We start from the raw sequence: 20,895 nt of genomic DNA, 5'->3' as shown, positions 1-20,895 counted from the left end.
AGGTTTTTAGATGAATTTGTAACCTCCTAGCACCGCAACATTTTGCAAAACATTCTCATTTGGCATAAGCGTGAACATATTTAAGTTTGGAGTTTGCACTACACAAAGTATCAAATTTAAAAATCCCAAAAACTTGTTTACGACACTGATTTCAATACGATAAAATTTATTTAATTGAATTATAGTAAACTAAGGATTAAAAGATGTTATATAAAAAAAGAAGACTAAAAGATAAGTGTTTATAGGGTTCGGGCAGACCGGAGCAATAGGAAACTGATGTCAGAACTCTATTATTTATGTTCTAAATTTAAAAAACTGACTAGAAAAAAAGAGAGTAAGCAAGCATAAACTGAGGTGACGTCTTATCGAACAAACAAACAAATTCATAGAACGTAACTAAAAAAATTTATAAATTCTTTATATAAAAAAATAAATTGTTGAAAAATTAACAACTGATCATTTTATGAAATTAATTTTTTTTTTCAATAACCTCATTTTAAAAACAAGAATCAACTATATCTGCCTTAGTTTTCAAAATTAATTTATATCAGTTTATTAGTTTCAATAAGGTTAAAATCTATAGAAAATCTAAAATTTTATTTTTTATAAATTCCTAAGCATTAGATATTTAAATTTGTACAACTGATAGTACCAAAAATTTTCATTGACTTTAAGCTAGCTGATCGAAATTTAATATAGACGCATCACGCGCTTATTGGTGTTTTAGCAAAGTTTTCTATAAGTGAATCTATTAATTCGTTTCCATTGATAATCTTTGTTGTGGCAATGACATAACTCGTGACGGCTGTCGGTAAATAAAATTAATAATTTTGTTATTAAAAAGTGATTCGTTAAAGTTGCAAAATTATATATTTTTTTAAAAGCAGTTCTTAAAATAACAAAAATTTCATAATTACCGTTCTCCTGTTGTGCTAAGAATCTCAAAGCAGATATTTCTGAATATGTGCATCCGCCAATAAAATACACAAGCGTTATTTTTGGCAGATTTTCAGAGTTAGAATTATTAGTTCCAGGATGGGTACCGGCTAAAAAAACACTATGAAAACCTAATATTGTGTTTAATTCTAAATTCTTGTGATATCGAAAAATAAGGGCACCTCACACACTTTTTGTTTATATGCCATCTCTCATTTTTATATAACATTTTTATATAACAATTTTCTAAAACATGCTCTTTAAAACCAAAATTTTGAATAAATAAAAAATGGAAACCTTTTTTCAGCGATACCGGAATATCTTGAACTACTTCTGTATCTGGTCCTGGAAGTAACTTTAAAATTTCTTCCATTCCTTTCCAACTGGAGAAACGTTCGAGAAATTGAGCAAGCCTAATAGATATTGGAGCAAAACCAGAATGCACATAGGCAATATCGTTCGGATTCTAGAAAAAACAACAACAAATAAAAAATTATATAGCTATCTAATAAGTTTAAAATTCAAAACAGAAGAAAACCTGTTCGTGAACTCCTTCAACAACAAGCTTTAAGTTTTTCTTCAATGTAGGATAGTTAGGATAGTTTCGAATGGCGGTTTGGCGCAACAAACCAACCTTTTCTAAGTTTAGAAATGTCGACAAAAGTTCTAATCCATAAGTCTAAAAACAAAGATTGCTTTAAATTATTTAAAAGTTTCACAATAAAAAGACCAAATTTATTTTTATTTGTTCGCATATAAATTCTACATATACATACATACAGTATATATATATATATATGAATAGGCAACTCATTCTATTATCTCCTAATGTGGGTACAGTTCTAAAATTCAGTTTTATGGTTCTGAGGCCGGCTGGTAGTCAAGTTTACCAAACTCTGTAGTAGCTCTCAGAGAGACTAATTCCATCAGCAGCTGTACAGTATCAGAGTACTAACAGTGCCATGTTGTGCCTGTTCGTACTTTTGGTGTGAGTTGTCAAGGCCACATATGGAGCGCTATGTAACTGGTTAGGGTTTATTAATAGTAATGAGGCAATTGCTTGGACTATTATATATTGTACTAAGTACTATCTGTGATTTGAGCCAAGTTCTTTAACAAATTCAAAAGTGACTAAAGTACCAAAACTATAAAACACAAAAATCCATTGTCATCACCAAGTTCTCTAAAACTATCATTCACTAATATTCGCAGTCTTCAAAGTAACTTTTCTTCAGCTGAGTCTTATCTCTTGCAAAGTTTACCAAATCTAATTGCTCTTTGTGAGACTAATTTGAGTTAACATCTCATCTTGTGATCTTAGTGTTGATGGTTATCTTCCTTTAATTCGTAAAGACTCCAATAGCCACATGCTTGGCCTGGGCATTTACATTCGTAAGAATTCACCTATTTGTCAGGAAACAAGGTTTGAATCCAGACTATTTTTTTATGTGCTTTTGTTTAGCAACATTTCACTGTATTACCCTTCTTTTTGTTCTATATCGCTCTCCTTTATCTCAAGACTACACTCTTGACTTAACAAGACTGCTTGAAAATTTGTATCACTCTGTATCTATAGTGATTTCCTGCTTATACTCTTCTTCAGCTAATGGTCCGAACAACATAAGTGTTATAGTCTTGCAGAAGTGTCCTCCGCAGCTGTCGATTGTACTTACAAAACTATTTAAAAAGTGTTTATCAGTTTTGTTTTCCAACCTGGTGGAAGGCGGCAACCTGTTTAACTACTGTCCCATTAGTCTTCTTACTACCATAAGCAAGGCTTTTGAGTCTTTAATTAACAAACACTTAATCTCTCATCTTGAATCTACTAACTTACTTTCTGATCATCAATATAGATTTCAATGTTCTTGTTTTACTGCTGATTTGTAAACAGTTATAACTAATAGGCTTTATTGTGCATTAGATAGATGTTGAGAGGTTAGGGCTATTGCTCTCAACATTTCTAAAGCTTTAGAAAAAGTTTGACATGCTGGTCTTTTCCATAAGCTTTCTTCTTAAGGTGTATCAGGTAACATTTTAAAGATTATATTAACTTTAGGGGTTCCTCAAGGTTCTATCCTAGGCCCTATACTTATTTTGATTTACAATAACGATCTCCCAGAAATTCTCATATATGAGATAACATTGTTTGCTGATGATAATACCATTTATTTTTGTCTTGATAAGAAGACAACACTCTCTGATTGCTTGAAGGGGGCATTTGAGCTGGAAAAGGATCTCACTTCTGCTACAGCATGGGGCTCTCAGAGGCAAGTGAGCTTTAACTCAGATAAAACTCAATTTTTTTCAGTTAATTGCTATTACAATAATCTAGATCTTCCTATATTTATGAATGATAATGTAGTCGATGAGTCATTTAGTCTTTGTTTTCCAGGCTTAACTCTTCTAATCTTTCTTGGAAACCATATATCAAATTGATTGCAAAATTAGCAATCTGCTAAGGTTGCATATCTTTATTGTGCTTGCCACTTACTTTGGATTCTATTATTTATATCTATAAATCTCTAATCTGCCCTTGTAAGGAATACTGTTGCCATATCTGGATTAGATCTTTGAATGATGCCTTTTCTCTTTTAGACAAGGTGCAAAAATGAATTGTAAACATAGTTGGACTAGCACTTGCAGCCAACCTCCAATCATTATCCCATCATCGTAATGTATCTTTCCTTTCTCTTTTCTATAAACACTACAATGGGCACTGCTCTAGAGAGCTAGAGTCTCTTGTGCCATCTACAAAAATTAATTCTTGTGTTACTCACCATTCAATAAAGTATCATTATTTTACTGTGACTGTTTCTCAGTGCTCCAAAAATTCTTATTTATCTAGTTTTTTTCCTCGAACATCAGTTCTTTGGAATTCACTTCCTTCATCTTGTTTTCCTGATTCATATAATCTTTTAAGTCGTCTGTTAATTGTTATCTTGCTTAACAAACTTCATCTTTTCTCTTCCAGTAACTTCCAACTCTAATTGTGGTTGTTTTTAACTTTGTGGGGAAAAAAGATGTTTCAGTATGTATGTATATATATATATAACATAAAAAGATATAATACAAACATATAATAATAAAAAATTTTCACATGGAAAAGTTCTCTTTTGTAATATTCGAGTAGCTTTATTTTAAATCCATTGTTGGTACAACATTGCAGACAAATCAAACGTAAAACCTAAAGTCAATTTTACTCATAATTATATATATATATATATATATATATATATATATATATATATATATATATATATATATATATATATATATATATTGTTACAGTCAAAAAGATTCCATCACTTATAATTATTATAGATAATTACATATAAATGCAAAATAGGTGTCTTGGCAACATATAAAACAATCAGGTATTTCATGGGTGATTAGGTAATTATAAAATTATAAATTGTAAAATATTTTATATGCTTGATATACATAAAAATCATGTATAATTTAACCTTTTTATTAGTATGGGTACAACTAAATCACTTGATAAATGTGCACATGTAACAAGAAACAAGACCAAGAGCTACAACTCCAAAAACAGACAACATGATGCTTGAAATCTGTATGTCCTTCACATGCCATTTGGCTGTGAAGAACATGGATTTCAAGCTCAAAAATTCTTATGCAACTGCCTCTTAGCATGATGGTTAGTGACTGCTTAGTGTGATTGTTAGTGAGCGCTTAGTTCAAAGACGGCTTTACCAAGAACTTTAATCTTCTATCAAAAAAAAAATTACAGTAAATGTATCTATATATTTTGAACTTGTTGTTACAATATAATATGTTTATAATAATATATGATTTTGTTTTTAACAGTTTGATAGTATGGTACTATAGGTACTGCCTACTTGTCTTTGATTGAATTTGTAACTATTTAATAACAGTTTATAAGTTTATAACTGTTAATATAAATAAGTGCTTTTGATGTATGATGTTTAATTTTAATAATTTTGAAACTGAATAGTTATTTCTTAATAAATTGAGCACTTGAATTCTTACTAATTTATTTTCACTCGAATAAGAATAAATGATCAAAAGTTCTAAAAAAGATAATTGTGATATTAATGATATAAAATGGTTAGAGAATACTAACTTAGAGAATACAGATTCAAATTTTAAATTGTAATGCAAATGTGACTCAAAAATTAGATTTTATAAAAATACATGCAGCTCAACCTATCCAAACTAAAAATATAAACATCAATGTTAATAAAATTTACTATAGAATTGTTTCTAGAAAAATAAATTCATAGAACCTGGTTATCCATTTAAGTTTAAAATAATTATTTAAAGCCAATATATTATTTGTATTGTCCAATTTGTATAGCATTTTGTTGCAAAATAAATAATTTAAAACAAGTAATTTTTTAAGTAACAAGCATCTGTTTGTATTCACTATATCAATAATGGCGATAAAAATCAACTTTGATTTTTTTTAAAACCTTATTTGAACTTTGAAACTATTTAACAATGTTTTTTGATAGTTCTTATAAGAGAATGAACATTTAGATAAGTGAAAATACTAAAAACAGCAGAAAAAAAAAGTTGAAAATAATTACATTAAGGTGGCTAAATCTAATATGAGATGTTGAAGGTAAGGCATTGAAATGGGAAAAGAAACTTTTTTATTTTTACAGTCATAGGCGTGCTACATTTTATTTAATAACAATTCTAAATTTTGACCTAAAAAAGTTAAAGCACCTTCATTACTAATAAATTTATGTGAGTTTAAAGCTATATTAACAGCATACAATTGCTGATATTAAATTACAACATCTGACAAATTTTGGTGATAACCAAAAAAGCTTTCTAAAAAACAGATTACTAAGGTTACTGCTAACCGATTCCTCACAGCAGGTAGAAGAACTAGTAGCATTTTCTAAATCTTTATCAATGGAACCCTTTCTCAAAGAGCTAAAGAAATATACTATGATATGCACATATAGTATTATGATATGCACAGCACTGATGAAGAATATGTAGATGACACTGATGAATATGTAGATGACACTGATGAAGAATATGTAGATGACACTGATGAAGAATATGTAGATGACACTGATGAAGAATATGTAGATGACACTGATGAAGAATATGTAGATGACACTGATGAAGAATATGTAGATGACACAATTCCAAATACAACTGCTTATTTAGGTTAGTTAATTAAATTAAATTTAATTCTTGATAATACTTGTATTTACTTTACTTAACAGATGTTGATAATGATTTGACCTATGGTTATACATATATGAAAAAATCACCCATCGAAAAAATAATCGATTGTTCTGGTCGTTTAGATTGTTGTTTTAGGCTTTTATATAACTTTAATGTGCATTTATTGGTATTTATCAACTTGCAAGGACAAATTAAATAATAAGAAATGCTTATGGTCTTTAAATTTGTAGTTTTTTAAAAATCATCAACACTGTTTTCATCACAAAACTCAATAGTTGTTATTCAATAAAACACATTTGTGCATTAATCTTGAAATTATAAATAATCTCATTATAAAAACATACTTTTATTATTGTTATTATTAATAATTATGATTTAAACTTCAATATCTTGATTCATTTGACCAATCATCAGATAAAACTACAAAAATAAAACATACAGCACAATGTAATATTAAAAAGGAAATAACTGCAAATCACAACAGTCTAATGGAATTTAGCAGTAATTAAATATTTTTCATTAAAAAAAATTTAAAATTTAAACATGACTTCTTATTTAAATCTTATTTAATATTTTATTTCAATATTATTAAATATCTTAAATCTTATTTAATATATTCTTATAAATTAAGTAGAGCTGTCAACTAAACTCCTAATGCAGATATTTATATTAAATTAAATTGTGTTTAAAAATATACAAAAATTAATTTTAACAGCTTAAAGTTATTTAAAAAAAAAAGAAACTCTAATAAAATATATATTAAGATATATTTATTTATCATTATTTGTATTATTAATTAATTCATGTTTAATTTTTTAAGCAATTTGAAGTAAATCTTAAAAGTTTCCCCCTGACATAAAATCAGATTTTAATGTTTGATCCAACTGATGAAGGATTAAAATCTGATTTTAATGTTTTAAGATTACCGATGATAATTTTAATAACTATTTATCTTTGTTTTTCATTTTTAATACTAAAATTAATGTTTACAAATTTAAAATTTAATTAGTGTTTAAACTTTAATTAGTGTTTAAACAAAAAATAAATTAAACTATGTAAGTTTAGTGTTAACTTACATAGTTACTATTTTTGCAGTCATTAATTGAAAACATGGAAAAATATGCACATGCAAAACAAAGACAAAGTACTTAAGTATGTATAAATAAACACTCATTTATATATACATACTTAAGTACTTAAGTATTTATATATAAATTTTATATATACATACTTAAATGAATTTATATGCCAAAGTTTCTTAATAATAGGTTAATTTTAAAATTACTGCTGATACTTTTAGTAACTATTTATCTTTGTTTTTCATTTATAATACTTGAATTAACTAGTGTTTAAACAAACAATAAATTAAACTATGTAAATTTTGACTGTGACTATTTTTGCAGTCATAAATTTGTTTTGTTTTTTTATAAATTTTTCCAATATGATAAATTGACCCCTTCATTAAAACAGTGTTAACAATTTTTAATGAGAATGATAAAATTGAAAATTTGAAGACCAGAAATATTTCCAGATATTGCAATTGTTGATCAAATTCAATTAATTCACATCTTGATTTGGCATACAAATGTAGTTTATGCAAACGTGCTTTAGTCAGAGGAACTGGGAAAGAAACTTTAGTTAAATTTAAGCTAAAAATAATCAAAAATAAATTGCATTCATTTCTTGGAAATGAAAAGTTAGAAGTGTTTATATAAGTACAAGAAAGAGTTGTTTATGTAAACAATCATTTGTTCACATAAAAATTTCATTTTTTTATTTCAAACAATTCTCTCTTATGAGAGTAGATTCTTCTCATTGTTCACAAAATAAATTTATTATTATAACAAAAATAAATCAAAAATTTACTTTTGTTGTATACCACTAAGGATTTTTAAATTATATAATAAACAATTCAAAAATTTGAAGTCATCTACACTTTCTCTTGAGGTAACAAACGTGTTGTTTGATGTGTAATCAGTAAAAAAAAAAAATTAAAGTATCAATATTATTAATAAACAATAGCGACAACACATATTGCAAAGATGATGTAATACTTGTAGAACTTTGCTTAACATTTTTAAATTTAATTAATGCAAATATAAAAATTTAATTATATATATTAACATTTAATTTCCTCAGCTTTATTCAATCAACAAAATTATTTTAAAATGAAGAAAATGCAACAAAATAGTAAAAGTAAAAAAAGTAACTTTTATAAGTGGCTCCTTGGTTGCAATGCATTTCTCAATGTATGGATGTGCTTTGTCTGTATCAATTCCATTGAAAAACTCTAAATTAAAAAGGAATGGTTAACAGTTATTCTGTGAATTTTTTTTTAGAAATTCAGACATTGCTAAAATTAGCACCTTGCTCTGTTCCTAATGCCTCCCTGAAATCATCCGAATCTGTTTTTTCTTTTATCTTCTCAGCTATGCCAGTATCTTAATAAATTTTTCAAAAAACATTTAATCACAATGAAAATAGAGACACTGATGTACTTGGAGCATCTATAATATCTGAATAAAAACCATATCAATTATTGTAAAAAACACGCTTTTTCATTTTTTTTTAGTTTTGATCTATAAATCTTTTATAAATTTTCTTTAAAATTTATTGTTTACACAGAATTCAAAAAAATTTAATATCGTGCTTTTAACAGATTTTAAGATTCAGCAATCATTTACATTATAAAACTTGGCTGTAAAGATTTCTGGATTAAAAAGACTAACTCTAACTAGTAAGTGACTGGGGTTGATATTTGACCGGGGCCGGGTTTGATAAAATATAACCGAGGCCAGGGTTTGCGACCGGGGCTGCATAGAAATTTATACATCCTGAAGCATATTTTTTAAATTCAAAATTCATGTTATATTTTGTATATATATACATACAAGAACATCATTATGATCAACACGATAATCATTATTATAATCATAATCATTACTATTATCATGATGATGATCATGATCATCATCAACAGCATAAAAAAGGAAGGCTAAAGCCTGAGAATTATAATCATGATCATGGTCATCATCATCATCATGGTGATGATGATGATGATCATCATCATCAAAATCTTTTTCAGCAAATACTACACCATATAAATACTAAAGTTTATATAACAATAAAAGATATTGTATGCCAGCATCTAAACAAATAGCAAACATATAAGTTTATATCCCTAATAAGTATGCATAAAGTGCATCTTGGAAACTTTTATTCCTTCTGGAATAAAAGTTTGGAAGTTTTTGTTACTTCTCTTCAATTTTAAGTCAAGCCTCATTCTACTCCACATCATTCTACTCCACGTCCTTTCATTCTACTCCACGTTTTTCTTGAGCAGTTGCTTTATTAAACACTAAATCATTTTTTTTTTTATCTTTTTTACTAGAACATCTCTCTTAAGAACAAATGTCCTTTTATTATTGTAAGAAGCCAATGTAAAAAAGTCCTGGCTAATGTTAAGCTTTGTTAGGTTCTAGAAACTTTTGGTTAGTCTTCAACAATGTCACTAACTAAAGTAAGCCAAACATTTAATCTTTAATTTATGGGTCTGATCTTTTTACTTCTCTCCAGAACAAAGCAGAGTTTTTTGCAAAGAAATCTTACTCTAATTTGACTCTTGAATATGGCCGTAATATCTCTCTGGCTTTCAATGCTAAAGTTAATTCCCAATTAAAAACTTCTATAGTTTGTACTCCAGAATAGATTTTGATCATAAGTCTTAAAAATTCATCAGTTTTAAAAAAGTGTTCTCCAGATTCATCAGTCATCATCCAAATTCATCAGTGATTCATCAGTCTTAAAAAGTGTTCTCCAGAACTCTCTTTAACTTTCGATAAACTTTTAAAAAGTGCTAAATAAGTGATTCCAACTTTTCAAATCTCTAGAAAACACTTTGACCGGTAAAACTATCCTACGATTAGTCTTCACTCTATTATTAGTTTCTTTTTATAAAAGTTTTGAGGTTATTAAATTATTTCTTTTAAAACTGCAGTAGTAAAGTTATTCTTGAAGGCCTTCCCTCTTCTTTCTTTTTTCTAATAATACAACCACGATCAATGCTCAAATGAGGTATCATCTCTATTACGATAAACAAATTGCATCCTTTTACAATATCTGTCCTTTTAGGCTAAAAAAACTTTTATAATTCAGTTTTTTCCTTGAACATAAAAAAAAACCTTATAACTCTTACCTATCTTCATGCTTTCCCTTTTTATACAACTATTTTTTATACAACAGTTATACGTTTTCTAGTATTTTAACTTATTCTCTATTTAAAGTAACTCATAACTTAATAATAGTTGCTTGCAATCTTGTTGGAAGTAAATTAGAGTTTAAAAATATATAAATGTATGCCAGTATTTAATAAATAATAAATGTGAGCATAAAATTATAATATATTAGGTATTAAAATTTTTTTTCTAGCCTCGGCTATCAAACCCTGCTAAATCTTATAATTTTGCCAGGGCCAGAGCCAGGTTTGCAAAAAGTCTTATTTTTAGCCAGGGCCGGGGCCCCGGTTCCTTACTAACTCAACCATTTTTGAGCAAATAAAAATTTCTTTAAATGGTAAATGGAATGGTAAAGGGAAAAAAAGAATTTGCTGCAAAACAATGTTTAGCACATAAGTCAAATGCATTTATGAGTACAAATACTACAACTACTACTACTATAACAATAAAACAACAACAACAACTACTACTACTATTAACAATACTATTACTACTCTTTTTGTAAAAAATAAGTTTCAACAAGTTTATTATAAAATAAAATAGTTTCTTACGCAAGTATAAGGACTTTTTTGCTGCTTGTATATGTGGAAGTTTATGCACAAATTGTTTCATTTCACCTACTGTTTTGGCAGTACGATGTTCCTAATAAAACAGTTTATTGAAAATTAAAGACATACCACAACTACAGACATTGAAAAAAAATATGGCATCAAAGCCATTAAAAAAAAAGAAGCTCTGCTTGATATTTGATGGTTTTTTAAACTTAAACTTAAATTTAGTACAACATTCAAACAAGCCTATAGATTTAAAAAAAAAAGAAGAAAATTAACTAAACTTAACTTATTGTTCATAAAGTATTTAAAAAAAGTGTTAAAAGTCAAACATATTATACATTTTGTTACAAACATAACATGAACTGCAAACATAACAATATGGATTTTAGTACATGATTTTTTGACTTACTTTGAATAAACAAAAAGCTGTTGTAAAAATATGCAAAAATTTTCAGCACATTTTCAAGAAATCCCTATAGAGGGTTAGCATATTAGTTGAGGGAATTTCAAAAAGTAAAAATTATTGATGTATTTATAACTTAATCAATATTTTTCATACAAATAAAGTACAATATTTCATAAAACTTATATAGTAACTACATACTCATTTAAGTTGATAAATCATTTGGTAACAGTTTCAAAGGTACTGAAACTAGTGACTGAAGAAATTAGTGGGTGATAGTTTCAAAGGTACTGAAACTAGTGGTAGAAGAAAACAGTGGGCAACAATTTTAAAGATGCTAAAACTAGTGGTAAAAGAAAAGAGCGGGTAACAGTTTTACAGGCGCTGAAACCAGTGGCAGAAGAAAACAGTGGATAACAGTTTCAAGGGGTTCTGAAATTAGTGGTAGAAGGAAACTGTGGGTGTTAAAGTTTCAAAGATAAAAGAACAAAGGGCCATAGAACAAAACAAAAAAAATTCTACAAAAATTTGCATTGTATTTGAAAGTTAAAACATGTGCATGTGCATGCAATATCATACCTTTTAAGTTAAAAAAAAATGATCAAAAAAATGAAAGATGATTGGTAATAAGATTACTGATAAATAAAGATAAACCATGATAAGAAAGATGATCGCTGTTAACTGATAATAATCAGAAATTGATGATAAGAAAGATGATCGCCATGATAAGAAAGATGATCGCTGTTAACTGATGATAATTAGAGTTTGACCATGATCAGAAAGATGATTGCTGTTAATTAGTGAGATGTTCATTGAAATATAAAATAAAAAAATTTACATTAAAAACTTAAAACATAAATGCAACTAAAATTTAAAACTACAGTGTAAAAATTGCAAAAACTTATTTTTATTTTTGTGGAACAATAAAAAGTATACATCAAAGTTATTCAAATTATAAAAACAGCAAAGTTATTGAATATAGACTTTACATAAAACTTTACTTAGGACCAAAATAAATATATAATACTTAATTGCAGACAATGCAATGCTTCATTGAATTAAAAAAGTTCTTAGGAAACTTGAAATAGACAAAAAAGTAAATCAATACCTTACAAGAAAACAAAGAAAGATATTTAAAGAAATTAATGGAAATATATACAATCATTTAACAAACAACCATTGACAAAAGTACTAATATACAACCATTCAACACAATGATATACAATTATTTAACAAAAGTACTGGTTTTGTTAGAATAGAATACAATAAAACAAATTAGAGAAAAGATCGGTCAAATTATTAGTATTCTTTTTTTACAACTTAAATTAAACACAATGTTATATGCTAACAATACTGATAACTAAAATCCAGCAAAAATTTAATATATTAAAAAACAATATATATTTATATATATACATATTTATACATGTTTCTCTGGGATGATTTAAGGGATTTATTAAGGAAAAAGTTCTTTGAAATTTCTTAGAAGTGTATTAAGATCAGATCCATGTATGTTTATAAACAAACAAACAAAAAATATATATATATATATAAATATATAAAACAAAAAAAACAACCTCTTGTTCAGCAGCAAGACGCTTCGCTTCTCGACTCAGTACAAGTGCTACAGCTGAAAAGTTCATCGATCGAAGTTCAGCAAAAAGATTATCTGAAGAATTTAATGCAACCTTTGCTTTTGATGTATCACTTTGCTGTTGTCGATTATCTTTGTTGCTAGATATGCAATCAGAAGGTAACTGACAGTTAGCTGAAAAATAAAATTAATTCAAGATACAAGCTCAACAGCAAGTAACACTACTTTCACCTAAATTTTTTTTACTTTGTATGTAGTGTAAAATAAACTTTAAGCGATATCCTTGGGTTAGGTTTTTATAGCACGATAGATATCATAATAATTAACATTAATTTGATATAAATAGTATTATTCTGATATAAATTACTATTCATACATTTTAAATTACAAGCAAAATAATAATAATAATAATAATAATAATAATAATAATAGTAATAATAATAATAAGTCAAACAATTAATTAAATTACTTTGAAAACTTCAAAAAAATTAACTTAAATTTTAGTACAATACTTATCAAAACAAAATCAAAACAACCAGTAATCACAAATACTTTTCAATTTTTTTATTTTAACAAACCAACTCTAATAAATACAGTGATAATCCTTGACAACCAATTTTTATGATAATATTATCAACCAAACACAAAATTGTTCAAATCTATTTTTCAATACAAATCTGCCTCTAGTTGACATCATCTAAATCCACTTTTTTATAGTTTTTGATAACCAACAAAAATTGATAACCAACAATGATTAATAACCGACAATAAATAACCAACAACAATTGTTAACCAACAATAACTGATAACCAACAATAGGCTGATACAACTTAATAAGATAAAAAAGTATCAGCCACTAAAAAATCTGTTAACTTTAGAACATTTAAAACATAGTAGTTGAAAAAAGTATTAACTGTTCAATAAAATAAAGAAATTTCTATTTATAACTATATGTTCATTTGAATAATGATACAATCTTTAGATTAATGTATAGATCATTATTCTAATGAATGTAAAACCTAGTGATACATTCATTAGAATAATGATCTATACCTAAGATTAATGATACACTCATTAGAATAATTATAAGTTCATTAGATTAATGATACGTTTTTTATCTTCAGTTTAACCTATTTTCATTTTTTTTGTTTTTGGTATTGTAAAGGATCATTCCTTTACAATATCAAAAAAGAAAAGAGCTGTTTATAAAAAAAAAAAACGTATGTATATATGTATGTATATATATATATATATATATATATATATATATATATATATATATATATATATATATATATATATATATATATATAGTTAAATCCTGATAACTTGAACCTCATAGGAAAAAGGAAAATGGTTGGACTTAACAAACTTTGACTTAAGCCAATTCCTGTAAAGTCGAACTTTGACTAATATAAGATATTAGCTTGAACTAAATTGATTTTTTTTTTATCCAATGCTAAATTCAATCAATGGTAAAAATTAAACAAGTCTAAATATCAAATATAAACCATTATACTAATAAAACAGTGAAAAATATTTCAGTGAACGAAGTTGCATATTGTATTCATGCTGTACACTCAAAAGATAACATTGAAAAAAGTTTAGCAACACAATGACTTCATTATTATTTGGGAATAAAACTGTGTTTGAAGTGATCTTAAGTATAACGAATAACAGCTTTTTTAACAGTATTTTATTACGATTATTTTTTATCATAACATTTTTTTTCTAAAAATGATCCATTTAATTCCGAATGAAATACAACGAAAAAATATATAATACATTAGGTTACTATTATTTATAACTTATATGGAATGACTTACTAAAAAAAAAATTAATCAGGTCACTTTGATTTCTTTATTTTCCATACGAAAAGTTGGTTAGTAAACCTGCCAGTGCTTCAGTACACACATAGACTCTTATAGCCTGATGCTGCAAAGGAGTGCTTCTATATTGAGTGAGATTTTAGCATGGGACAGCAATCTTTTCTGTCATACTTCATTTTTTTCTAAAAAAACCAGATGCTATAGCATATGGCTTTTTTAGAGAAAAATGTAGGTAAAAATAGGTAGGAAAAACTAGTAACAATTTGTTATCTATTAATGCTGTAGTGTATATATACATATATATATATATACATATATATATATATATATACACATTTTTATTATGAGAAACTGCGTTATGTTGATGTAAACTTTTTTTCCAGGACCACCAAGACAAAGAGAACTTTTTCCAGCAGTAACATCCACCTTGACTGCTCAACAAATTCTACAAGTTCAAATCCAGACTGGGCTTTTAAACAGAGGAATGAACAAGGTTGTTTCAACACTTAACAAAGTAGCTCCCCAGTGAGTAGTTGAAAAAAACTATTAGTGTACTGTAAAAATATTGAAGCTCTAAGAAACACTTTAGTTCAGATCAGAAGTCCTCAATCAAATAAACTTATCAAGGTGGAAATTGATAGAGGAGGAGGGTTCCTGAATATGTCTCTAGGGGTTCTCGACTTAGAACCAAATGCTTCTCCCCTGACTAAGAAACCTCTCTTCAAGGACTCAGGAGTGAAGCAAGTGGCCAAAATTGATGAACATTCAACAACAACCTTTTTATGGAGGGCAATTTGCAAGCAATGAGAGCAGAAAGCTTTTACAAAATGTTGACTTGCTTCAACTTGCAGAAAAGCATGCTTGCTTTTTAGCATTTCCATTTATTGACACATTCAGAAAGTTTGATGCAGTTGTTCATGCTTCCTTTGGAAAAGTTCTTCAAGACAACTATTGCATTCTCATTGAAGAATTCAAGGATTCCTACTTCAAGCTTCCAAACATGAGTGTCACTCTCAAAGCGCATGCTGTTTTTTTTCATGTGACACAGTTTATTGATCGTCACAACTACTCACTGGGCATCTATTCAGAGCAAGCAACAGAATCACTCCATCATAACTTCAACCATCACTGGCAGCAGTTTAAAAGGCAGTAATCACCACTGGCAATGGTTCAAATGATTCATCCTGACTACCCTAAGAATTTTCTACATCCGGACTACCCTAAGAATTTTCTACATCCCGACTACCCTAAGAATTTTCTACATCCCGACTACCCTAAGAATTTTTTACATCCCGACTACCCTAAGAATTTTCTACATCCCGACTACCCTAAGAATTTTCTAAACTGTTTGATTAATTACAACAGCAAGCATTCCTTTAGACTTCGTTGTAGAGAATAATGTATTATAACATATGTAAGAAATTACTCTTCAACATCAATTTTTTGAAATTGTATTTAATAAGAGTAATCCTTTTTTTTGCTTGATCTGTATAGCTAATATCTGATTTGTTAAATTTTCTGAAGAAATTGAATGCTTTTTGTTTGTTGTTTTTTCTAAGTTTTAAGTACACTGCTTTATAAAATAAATATGTTAGAACAAGTTTCAAATGTTTTCAATAGAAAATGTTCAAAGCAATAAAATCAAAAATTTTAAATCAATTTTTCTTTCACAGATGATGATAAAAGATTTCAAGACCAACTCTAATGTACTCTTACATTCTTGTACTATCATACTCCAAAGGTTTTTATTGGGAAAAGAGGTACAAATTAAAAGTCATTTTATGACATAAAGTGGTTGTTATCTTGTTTGAAGCTATTTTTTAGGCACTTTGAATTTGATATTTTCTCTAAACTTTGTATGACACAAGTGAAATGATTAAAAGATCTGAAGTTTTTGTTGCTTTAACTTTTTGTTATTGCCATATTCAATTATCTAATCCTTTAGCTGAATGACTCAAATTTCAATGGCATTGATATTATTCAAGACAAATTTGTAAATATATGTAAAAGTAACAATGAAAAAACATAACTTGCCTTTCTAATTTCATCTACTATATTAACAGCATGAATAACAACTAAATACACTTTTGAAGAATTAAAAAACTATAAATGAAATTTTGAATTTCTTCACTAATACTTTTGGCAATATGAGATATATTGAGCTGACTTAAAAAACTGTTGATTTTTTATTGATTAACCAATAAAAAATAATTATAATAATAAGCCATTACAAATGGTAGTGGCTTAACCATCAGATAAAAACTAAATGGATAAGCGTCATGAAATTTTTTTAAATTAACGTTGTCATACATGGTTTAAAAAACAAAACTTTCAATGCATTTTTAATTGAAAATATCAGTTCTTCTATGATGGAAATAGGCAAAGATAATAATGATCATTACTAGTAATCATTTCTGCAACATAGTTGTAAACTCCTTTTAAGTGTTGCAAAAAAAATTAAGACTGAGAAACAACTTGCTTTACTAAAATTGCTCTCCTTTAGTTTTTGTTTTTAATTTTTAACTCTTTGCTTTCTTTTTCTTAATGCTATGTATTTGTATTGTATTGCCAGACAATTTCTAACCAAGAATGCAACAACCTTACTAAAGTACTTTGCAACAATATATTCTACATGAACCTCTACTAACTTTGAAATAATTTACTAACCTTGCAACAATTTACTAACCTTGCTAACCAATGCTAATCCTAAACTTAACTGCATATTGTATTTCCGGAGGAAATAGTAGAAATAGAAAATAATTCTGTAACTAACTTCTTGACTTCATAGGAACACTTTTTTTGATAACGATGCTGCTATTTGGAACAAACTTCTGTATTTAACTTTATTTATTTTGTATTTTACATTATCATACTAAAATAAAAAATATAACAAAATAAATAAATGTAATAAAAAATAAATGAGATCAAATAAAAAATATTTTGCAACAAGCCTGATTGCATAAATATTAAATCTTTCGCTAATAAAACAAAGTAAGTATTAATGCTTCATTGATTTATAATTAATAATTAAGATCATCAGTTAAGATATAATGTATTACTTATTTTACATCATGTACTTAATTGATATATACATATTGGACATCCAACTTATATTCTAGGAAAATTTTTTTTACAATAATACCCCCTGTGCTGATGTGTGCCATAAGAATACATCGATGAAAACATTGCTGAATAAAGGCATTTTTTTGCAAATAAACAATATTTACTAATAAAAAAAATTAATAAAAAGTTCTAAATTTTAACTTCTGAATTCGGATGGTGCTCAAAACTCTCCCAAATACGTTCAACGCTGTTGAAAAGGGTCAAGAATAGGGTCCTGACATTAATTAAGAAATCTATACATCAATTAAATAATCTATACATCAATTAAATAATTTATACATCAATTAATACATCTTTTACAGAAATATATTACCCTTTTTAAACATTAAGTTGCTCGACTGTAATGAAGCCTAAAATTACATTTCCTAAATATCAAAAGTATATGACACTTCTGATATAAGTTACTCAGGTGGGTCATGACCCTACTTATCAAAACAAACGTCAGCTGGCAAATCTGCATTACTAATTACAATATTATTTCATTTGGTGTATTATTAATTATTAGGTTATTTTAATTGTGTCATTAATTATAATATCATTTTAACACAATTTTAAATAAAAGATAACAATTCATAAAGCACTTACTATTTTCAATTTTGAAAATTTCATCAATAAGCCCTTCATATACAAGTTGTGATAGCAATGGTGTAATCAAATCAATGCTACGGTCAATAAGTAATAGTGTATCAATAAGTGGTGTTATATGAGATTCATTGTCCACCATTTCTTTACGCTTGCGCAACATTATTTCAGTAACTTTCTAAAAAATCTCATCAGTTTTACTTAACAAACTAAGAAAAATTATTGTTATATCATAAGATTTTTTTATTATATGTAAATTTTTTTATATATTATTTATTAAGAGGATAAAGTTAAAAAAAAAAGCAGGAAAAGTATATAAAGAAATAAAAAGTGTAATACCAAATATTTAAAAGATAATAATTGAGAATATAGAAAAAATTATGATGGTTTTGATTATATAACCATGTTTTTGAAAATGGCAAAATAACAGCAAAAATTGCTTAAACTCTTCAAAGCGCTCAGATTTACAATGGTTTTTCTCTAAAAATCAACTTTATTGTTACTTCTATCTACGAATTCTACATACATCTAAAAAAATGTGAAACTAAATATTTGCGTTTATTAAATGATTTTATCAAACCAGTAAATTCAGTGGTACCTGTTGCATCTGTTTTTAGCAAATGTTTACATAAATTTTTTTTTCTTATTTTGAGAAGAAAAGTGAAGTGAACCAATAAACTGCATTGATGATGTCTCTACAAAATTCAGTGAGCAGTGAGCAATATTTGTAGATAAATGCAGTAATATATTAGAACTTGAAATAATCAATTTAAATCAACCTTAATTCAGGTAGAAAAAAAATTCAATTCAAATCAATTTACCAAAAGTACTTTTGTGCTTCAAAATTAAAAAAACAAGAATAAAATAAATTCTTAAAAAAAAAATCAATCCTCTCACATTTACTTTGTGATACTTGATCCTCTTAATAACTCCAGCTCACAATGTTTTTTGAAAGACATTTTTAAAAAGATTTTTTGTTTTTAATACTTTTCTAATACATGATTATGTTTGACATAGTTATTTGCTTTTCAACCAAAAAAATTGTAGCTATACTAGAGATAAAAGTTTTATTTAGGAATTAGTAGCCATACTAAATACTTTAAAATCAAAAAATAATGAAACAACATTTTATTATTTAAAGAAATTGAAATAATAAACTTTGTTAACTAAAAATAGTAAAACATGGTAAAAAACTAGAAAAATGCAAATTAGGTTTTATTGAAAAGCATAAAATAAAATTTTGCATAAAAAAGGTAACTTATTACATAAGAGCAAAATGGTTTTTCAATGAAGGAATAAATTAAAATTCCTATTTTTGTAATTAAACACAGGATATTATGTCATTGTCTGTTTTTATTTTATGTTTGTTTTAAGGATCAAAATCATTCTACTGCAGTTTTAAATTTAAATGGCTTTTTGTTTCTTGAACTAAATTATATGGATAATGATCTTCTATTGGGTACAAGGATTGGTACAGTCACACATAGCACAGTACTAATAATATATTATGCTCACTTTATTTTTGCAAACCAGACTTCCTAACAAAAGATAAAGAATGAATAAAATATCAAAACTCTCAAAAAAAAATTGTTAATTTTATCACGAGTTATTTTGAAGAAAATGCTTTTCACCTAAAGAGCACTCTCATTTGTTTTTCCAGCTAGATTATTATCAAAGTGTAAATAACTCACAGCTGACATTTCTCCTTTTCCAAGTATATGTGGGATCACACCATACAATGCTTGAAGTGTCATTAAGGAATTTGCAACTTGATGCAAAGTGGTGAAATCATTTTCCACATAACATTCCTATAAAAAAATACTTTATACCAAATAAATTAAAATTTTTTAGATAAAATAAACCAGCATAGCATTTAGTAATTAATGCAATAAATTAATGCAAAAAATCTCACATAAAATGCTTTATCCTGTTCTAGTGATAACACATCGTTTTCGAATGGAATTAAACTTATATCAAATTTATCTATTGTGGAGAAATCTCCATAAATATTAAGATCCTAAAAGTAATTAATATTAAACATTATAAATTTCTAAATAATGTACAAAATAATAAAATAAACATTATGAACCATACTTTTAATTTATTCTCACAAAGCGTGCTCTTGTTCGGAACAAAAAAAATGTGAAATTCTTTTAAAGATCCTTTTGCTCTTTCTTCTCTAACAAACAAGTGAATGTATAAAACAAACAAGTGAATGTATAAAACAAACAAGTGAACGTATAAAACAAACAAGTGAATGTATAAAACAAACAAGTGAACGTATAAAACAAACAAGTGAATGTATAAAACAAACAAGTGAACGTATAAAACAAACAAGTGAACGTATAAAACAAACAAGTGAACGTATAAAACAAACAAGTGAACGTATAAAACAAACAAGTGAACGTATAAAACAAACAAGTGAACGTATAAAACAAACAAGTGAACG

At 26.9% G+C, this 20,895-nt stretch overlaps 1 protein-coding gene across 1 annotated transcript in view; it reads right to left on the bottom strand.

The window, feature by feature from the left end:
* Positions 1-345: 345 nt before the first annotated feature.
* The window catches only part of LOC100208846 (vacuolar protein sorting-associated protein 33A), a 40,406-nt gene continuing 19,856 nt past the window's right edge, over positions 346-20,895 (bottom strand). Inside the window, exons 4-16 of the mRNA XM_065807662.1 lie at positions 20,541-20,625; positions 20,359-20,463; positions 20,138-20,254; positions 18,450-18,624; positions 12,896-13,086; positions 10,913-11,003; positions 8,493-8,567; positions 8,337-8,416; positions 4,034-4,120; positions 1,475-1,615; positions 1,234-1,402; positions 918-1,046; positions 346-805 (exon numbers count right to left, since the gene is read on the bottom strand). Of these exons, the coding sequence (XP_065663734.1) occupies positions 705-805; positions 918-1,046; positions 1,234-1,402; positions 1,475-1,615; positions 4,034-4,120; positions 8,337-8,416; positions 8,493-8,567; positions 10,913-11,003; positions 12,896-13,086; positions 18,450-18,624; positions 20,138-20,254; positions 20,359-20,463; positions 20,541-20,625 (1,546 nt within the window). The 3' untranslated portion in view covers positions 346-704. The remainder of the gene's footprint in view (positions 806-917; positions 1,047-1,233; positions 1,403-1,474; positions 1,616-4,033; positions 4,121-8,336; positions 8,417-8,492; positions 8,568-10,912; positions 11,004-12,895; positions 13,087-18,449; positions 18,625-20,137; positions 20,255-20,358; positions 20,464-20,540; positions 20,626-20,895) is intronic.

The sequence above is a fragment of the Hydra vulgaris genome, chromosome 10 (genome assembly GCF_038396675.1).
Source record: "Hydra vulgaris chromosome 10, alternate assembly HydraT2T_AEP".
In the NCBI taxonomy this organism is placed as follows: Eukaryota; Metazoa; Cnidaria; class Hydrozoa; order Anthoathecata; family Hydridae; genus Hydra; species Hydra vulgaris.
Note: the sequence above shows the minus strand (reverse complement) of the source record. Positions and strands in the feature narration are given on the sequence as shown.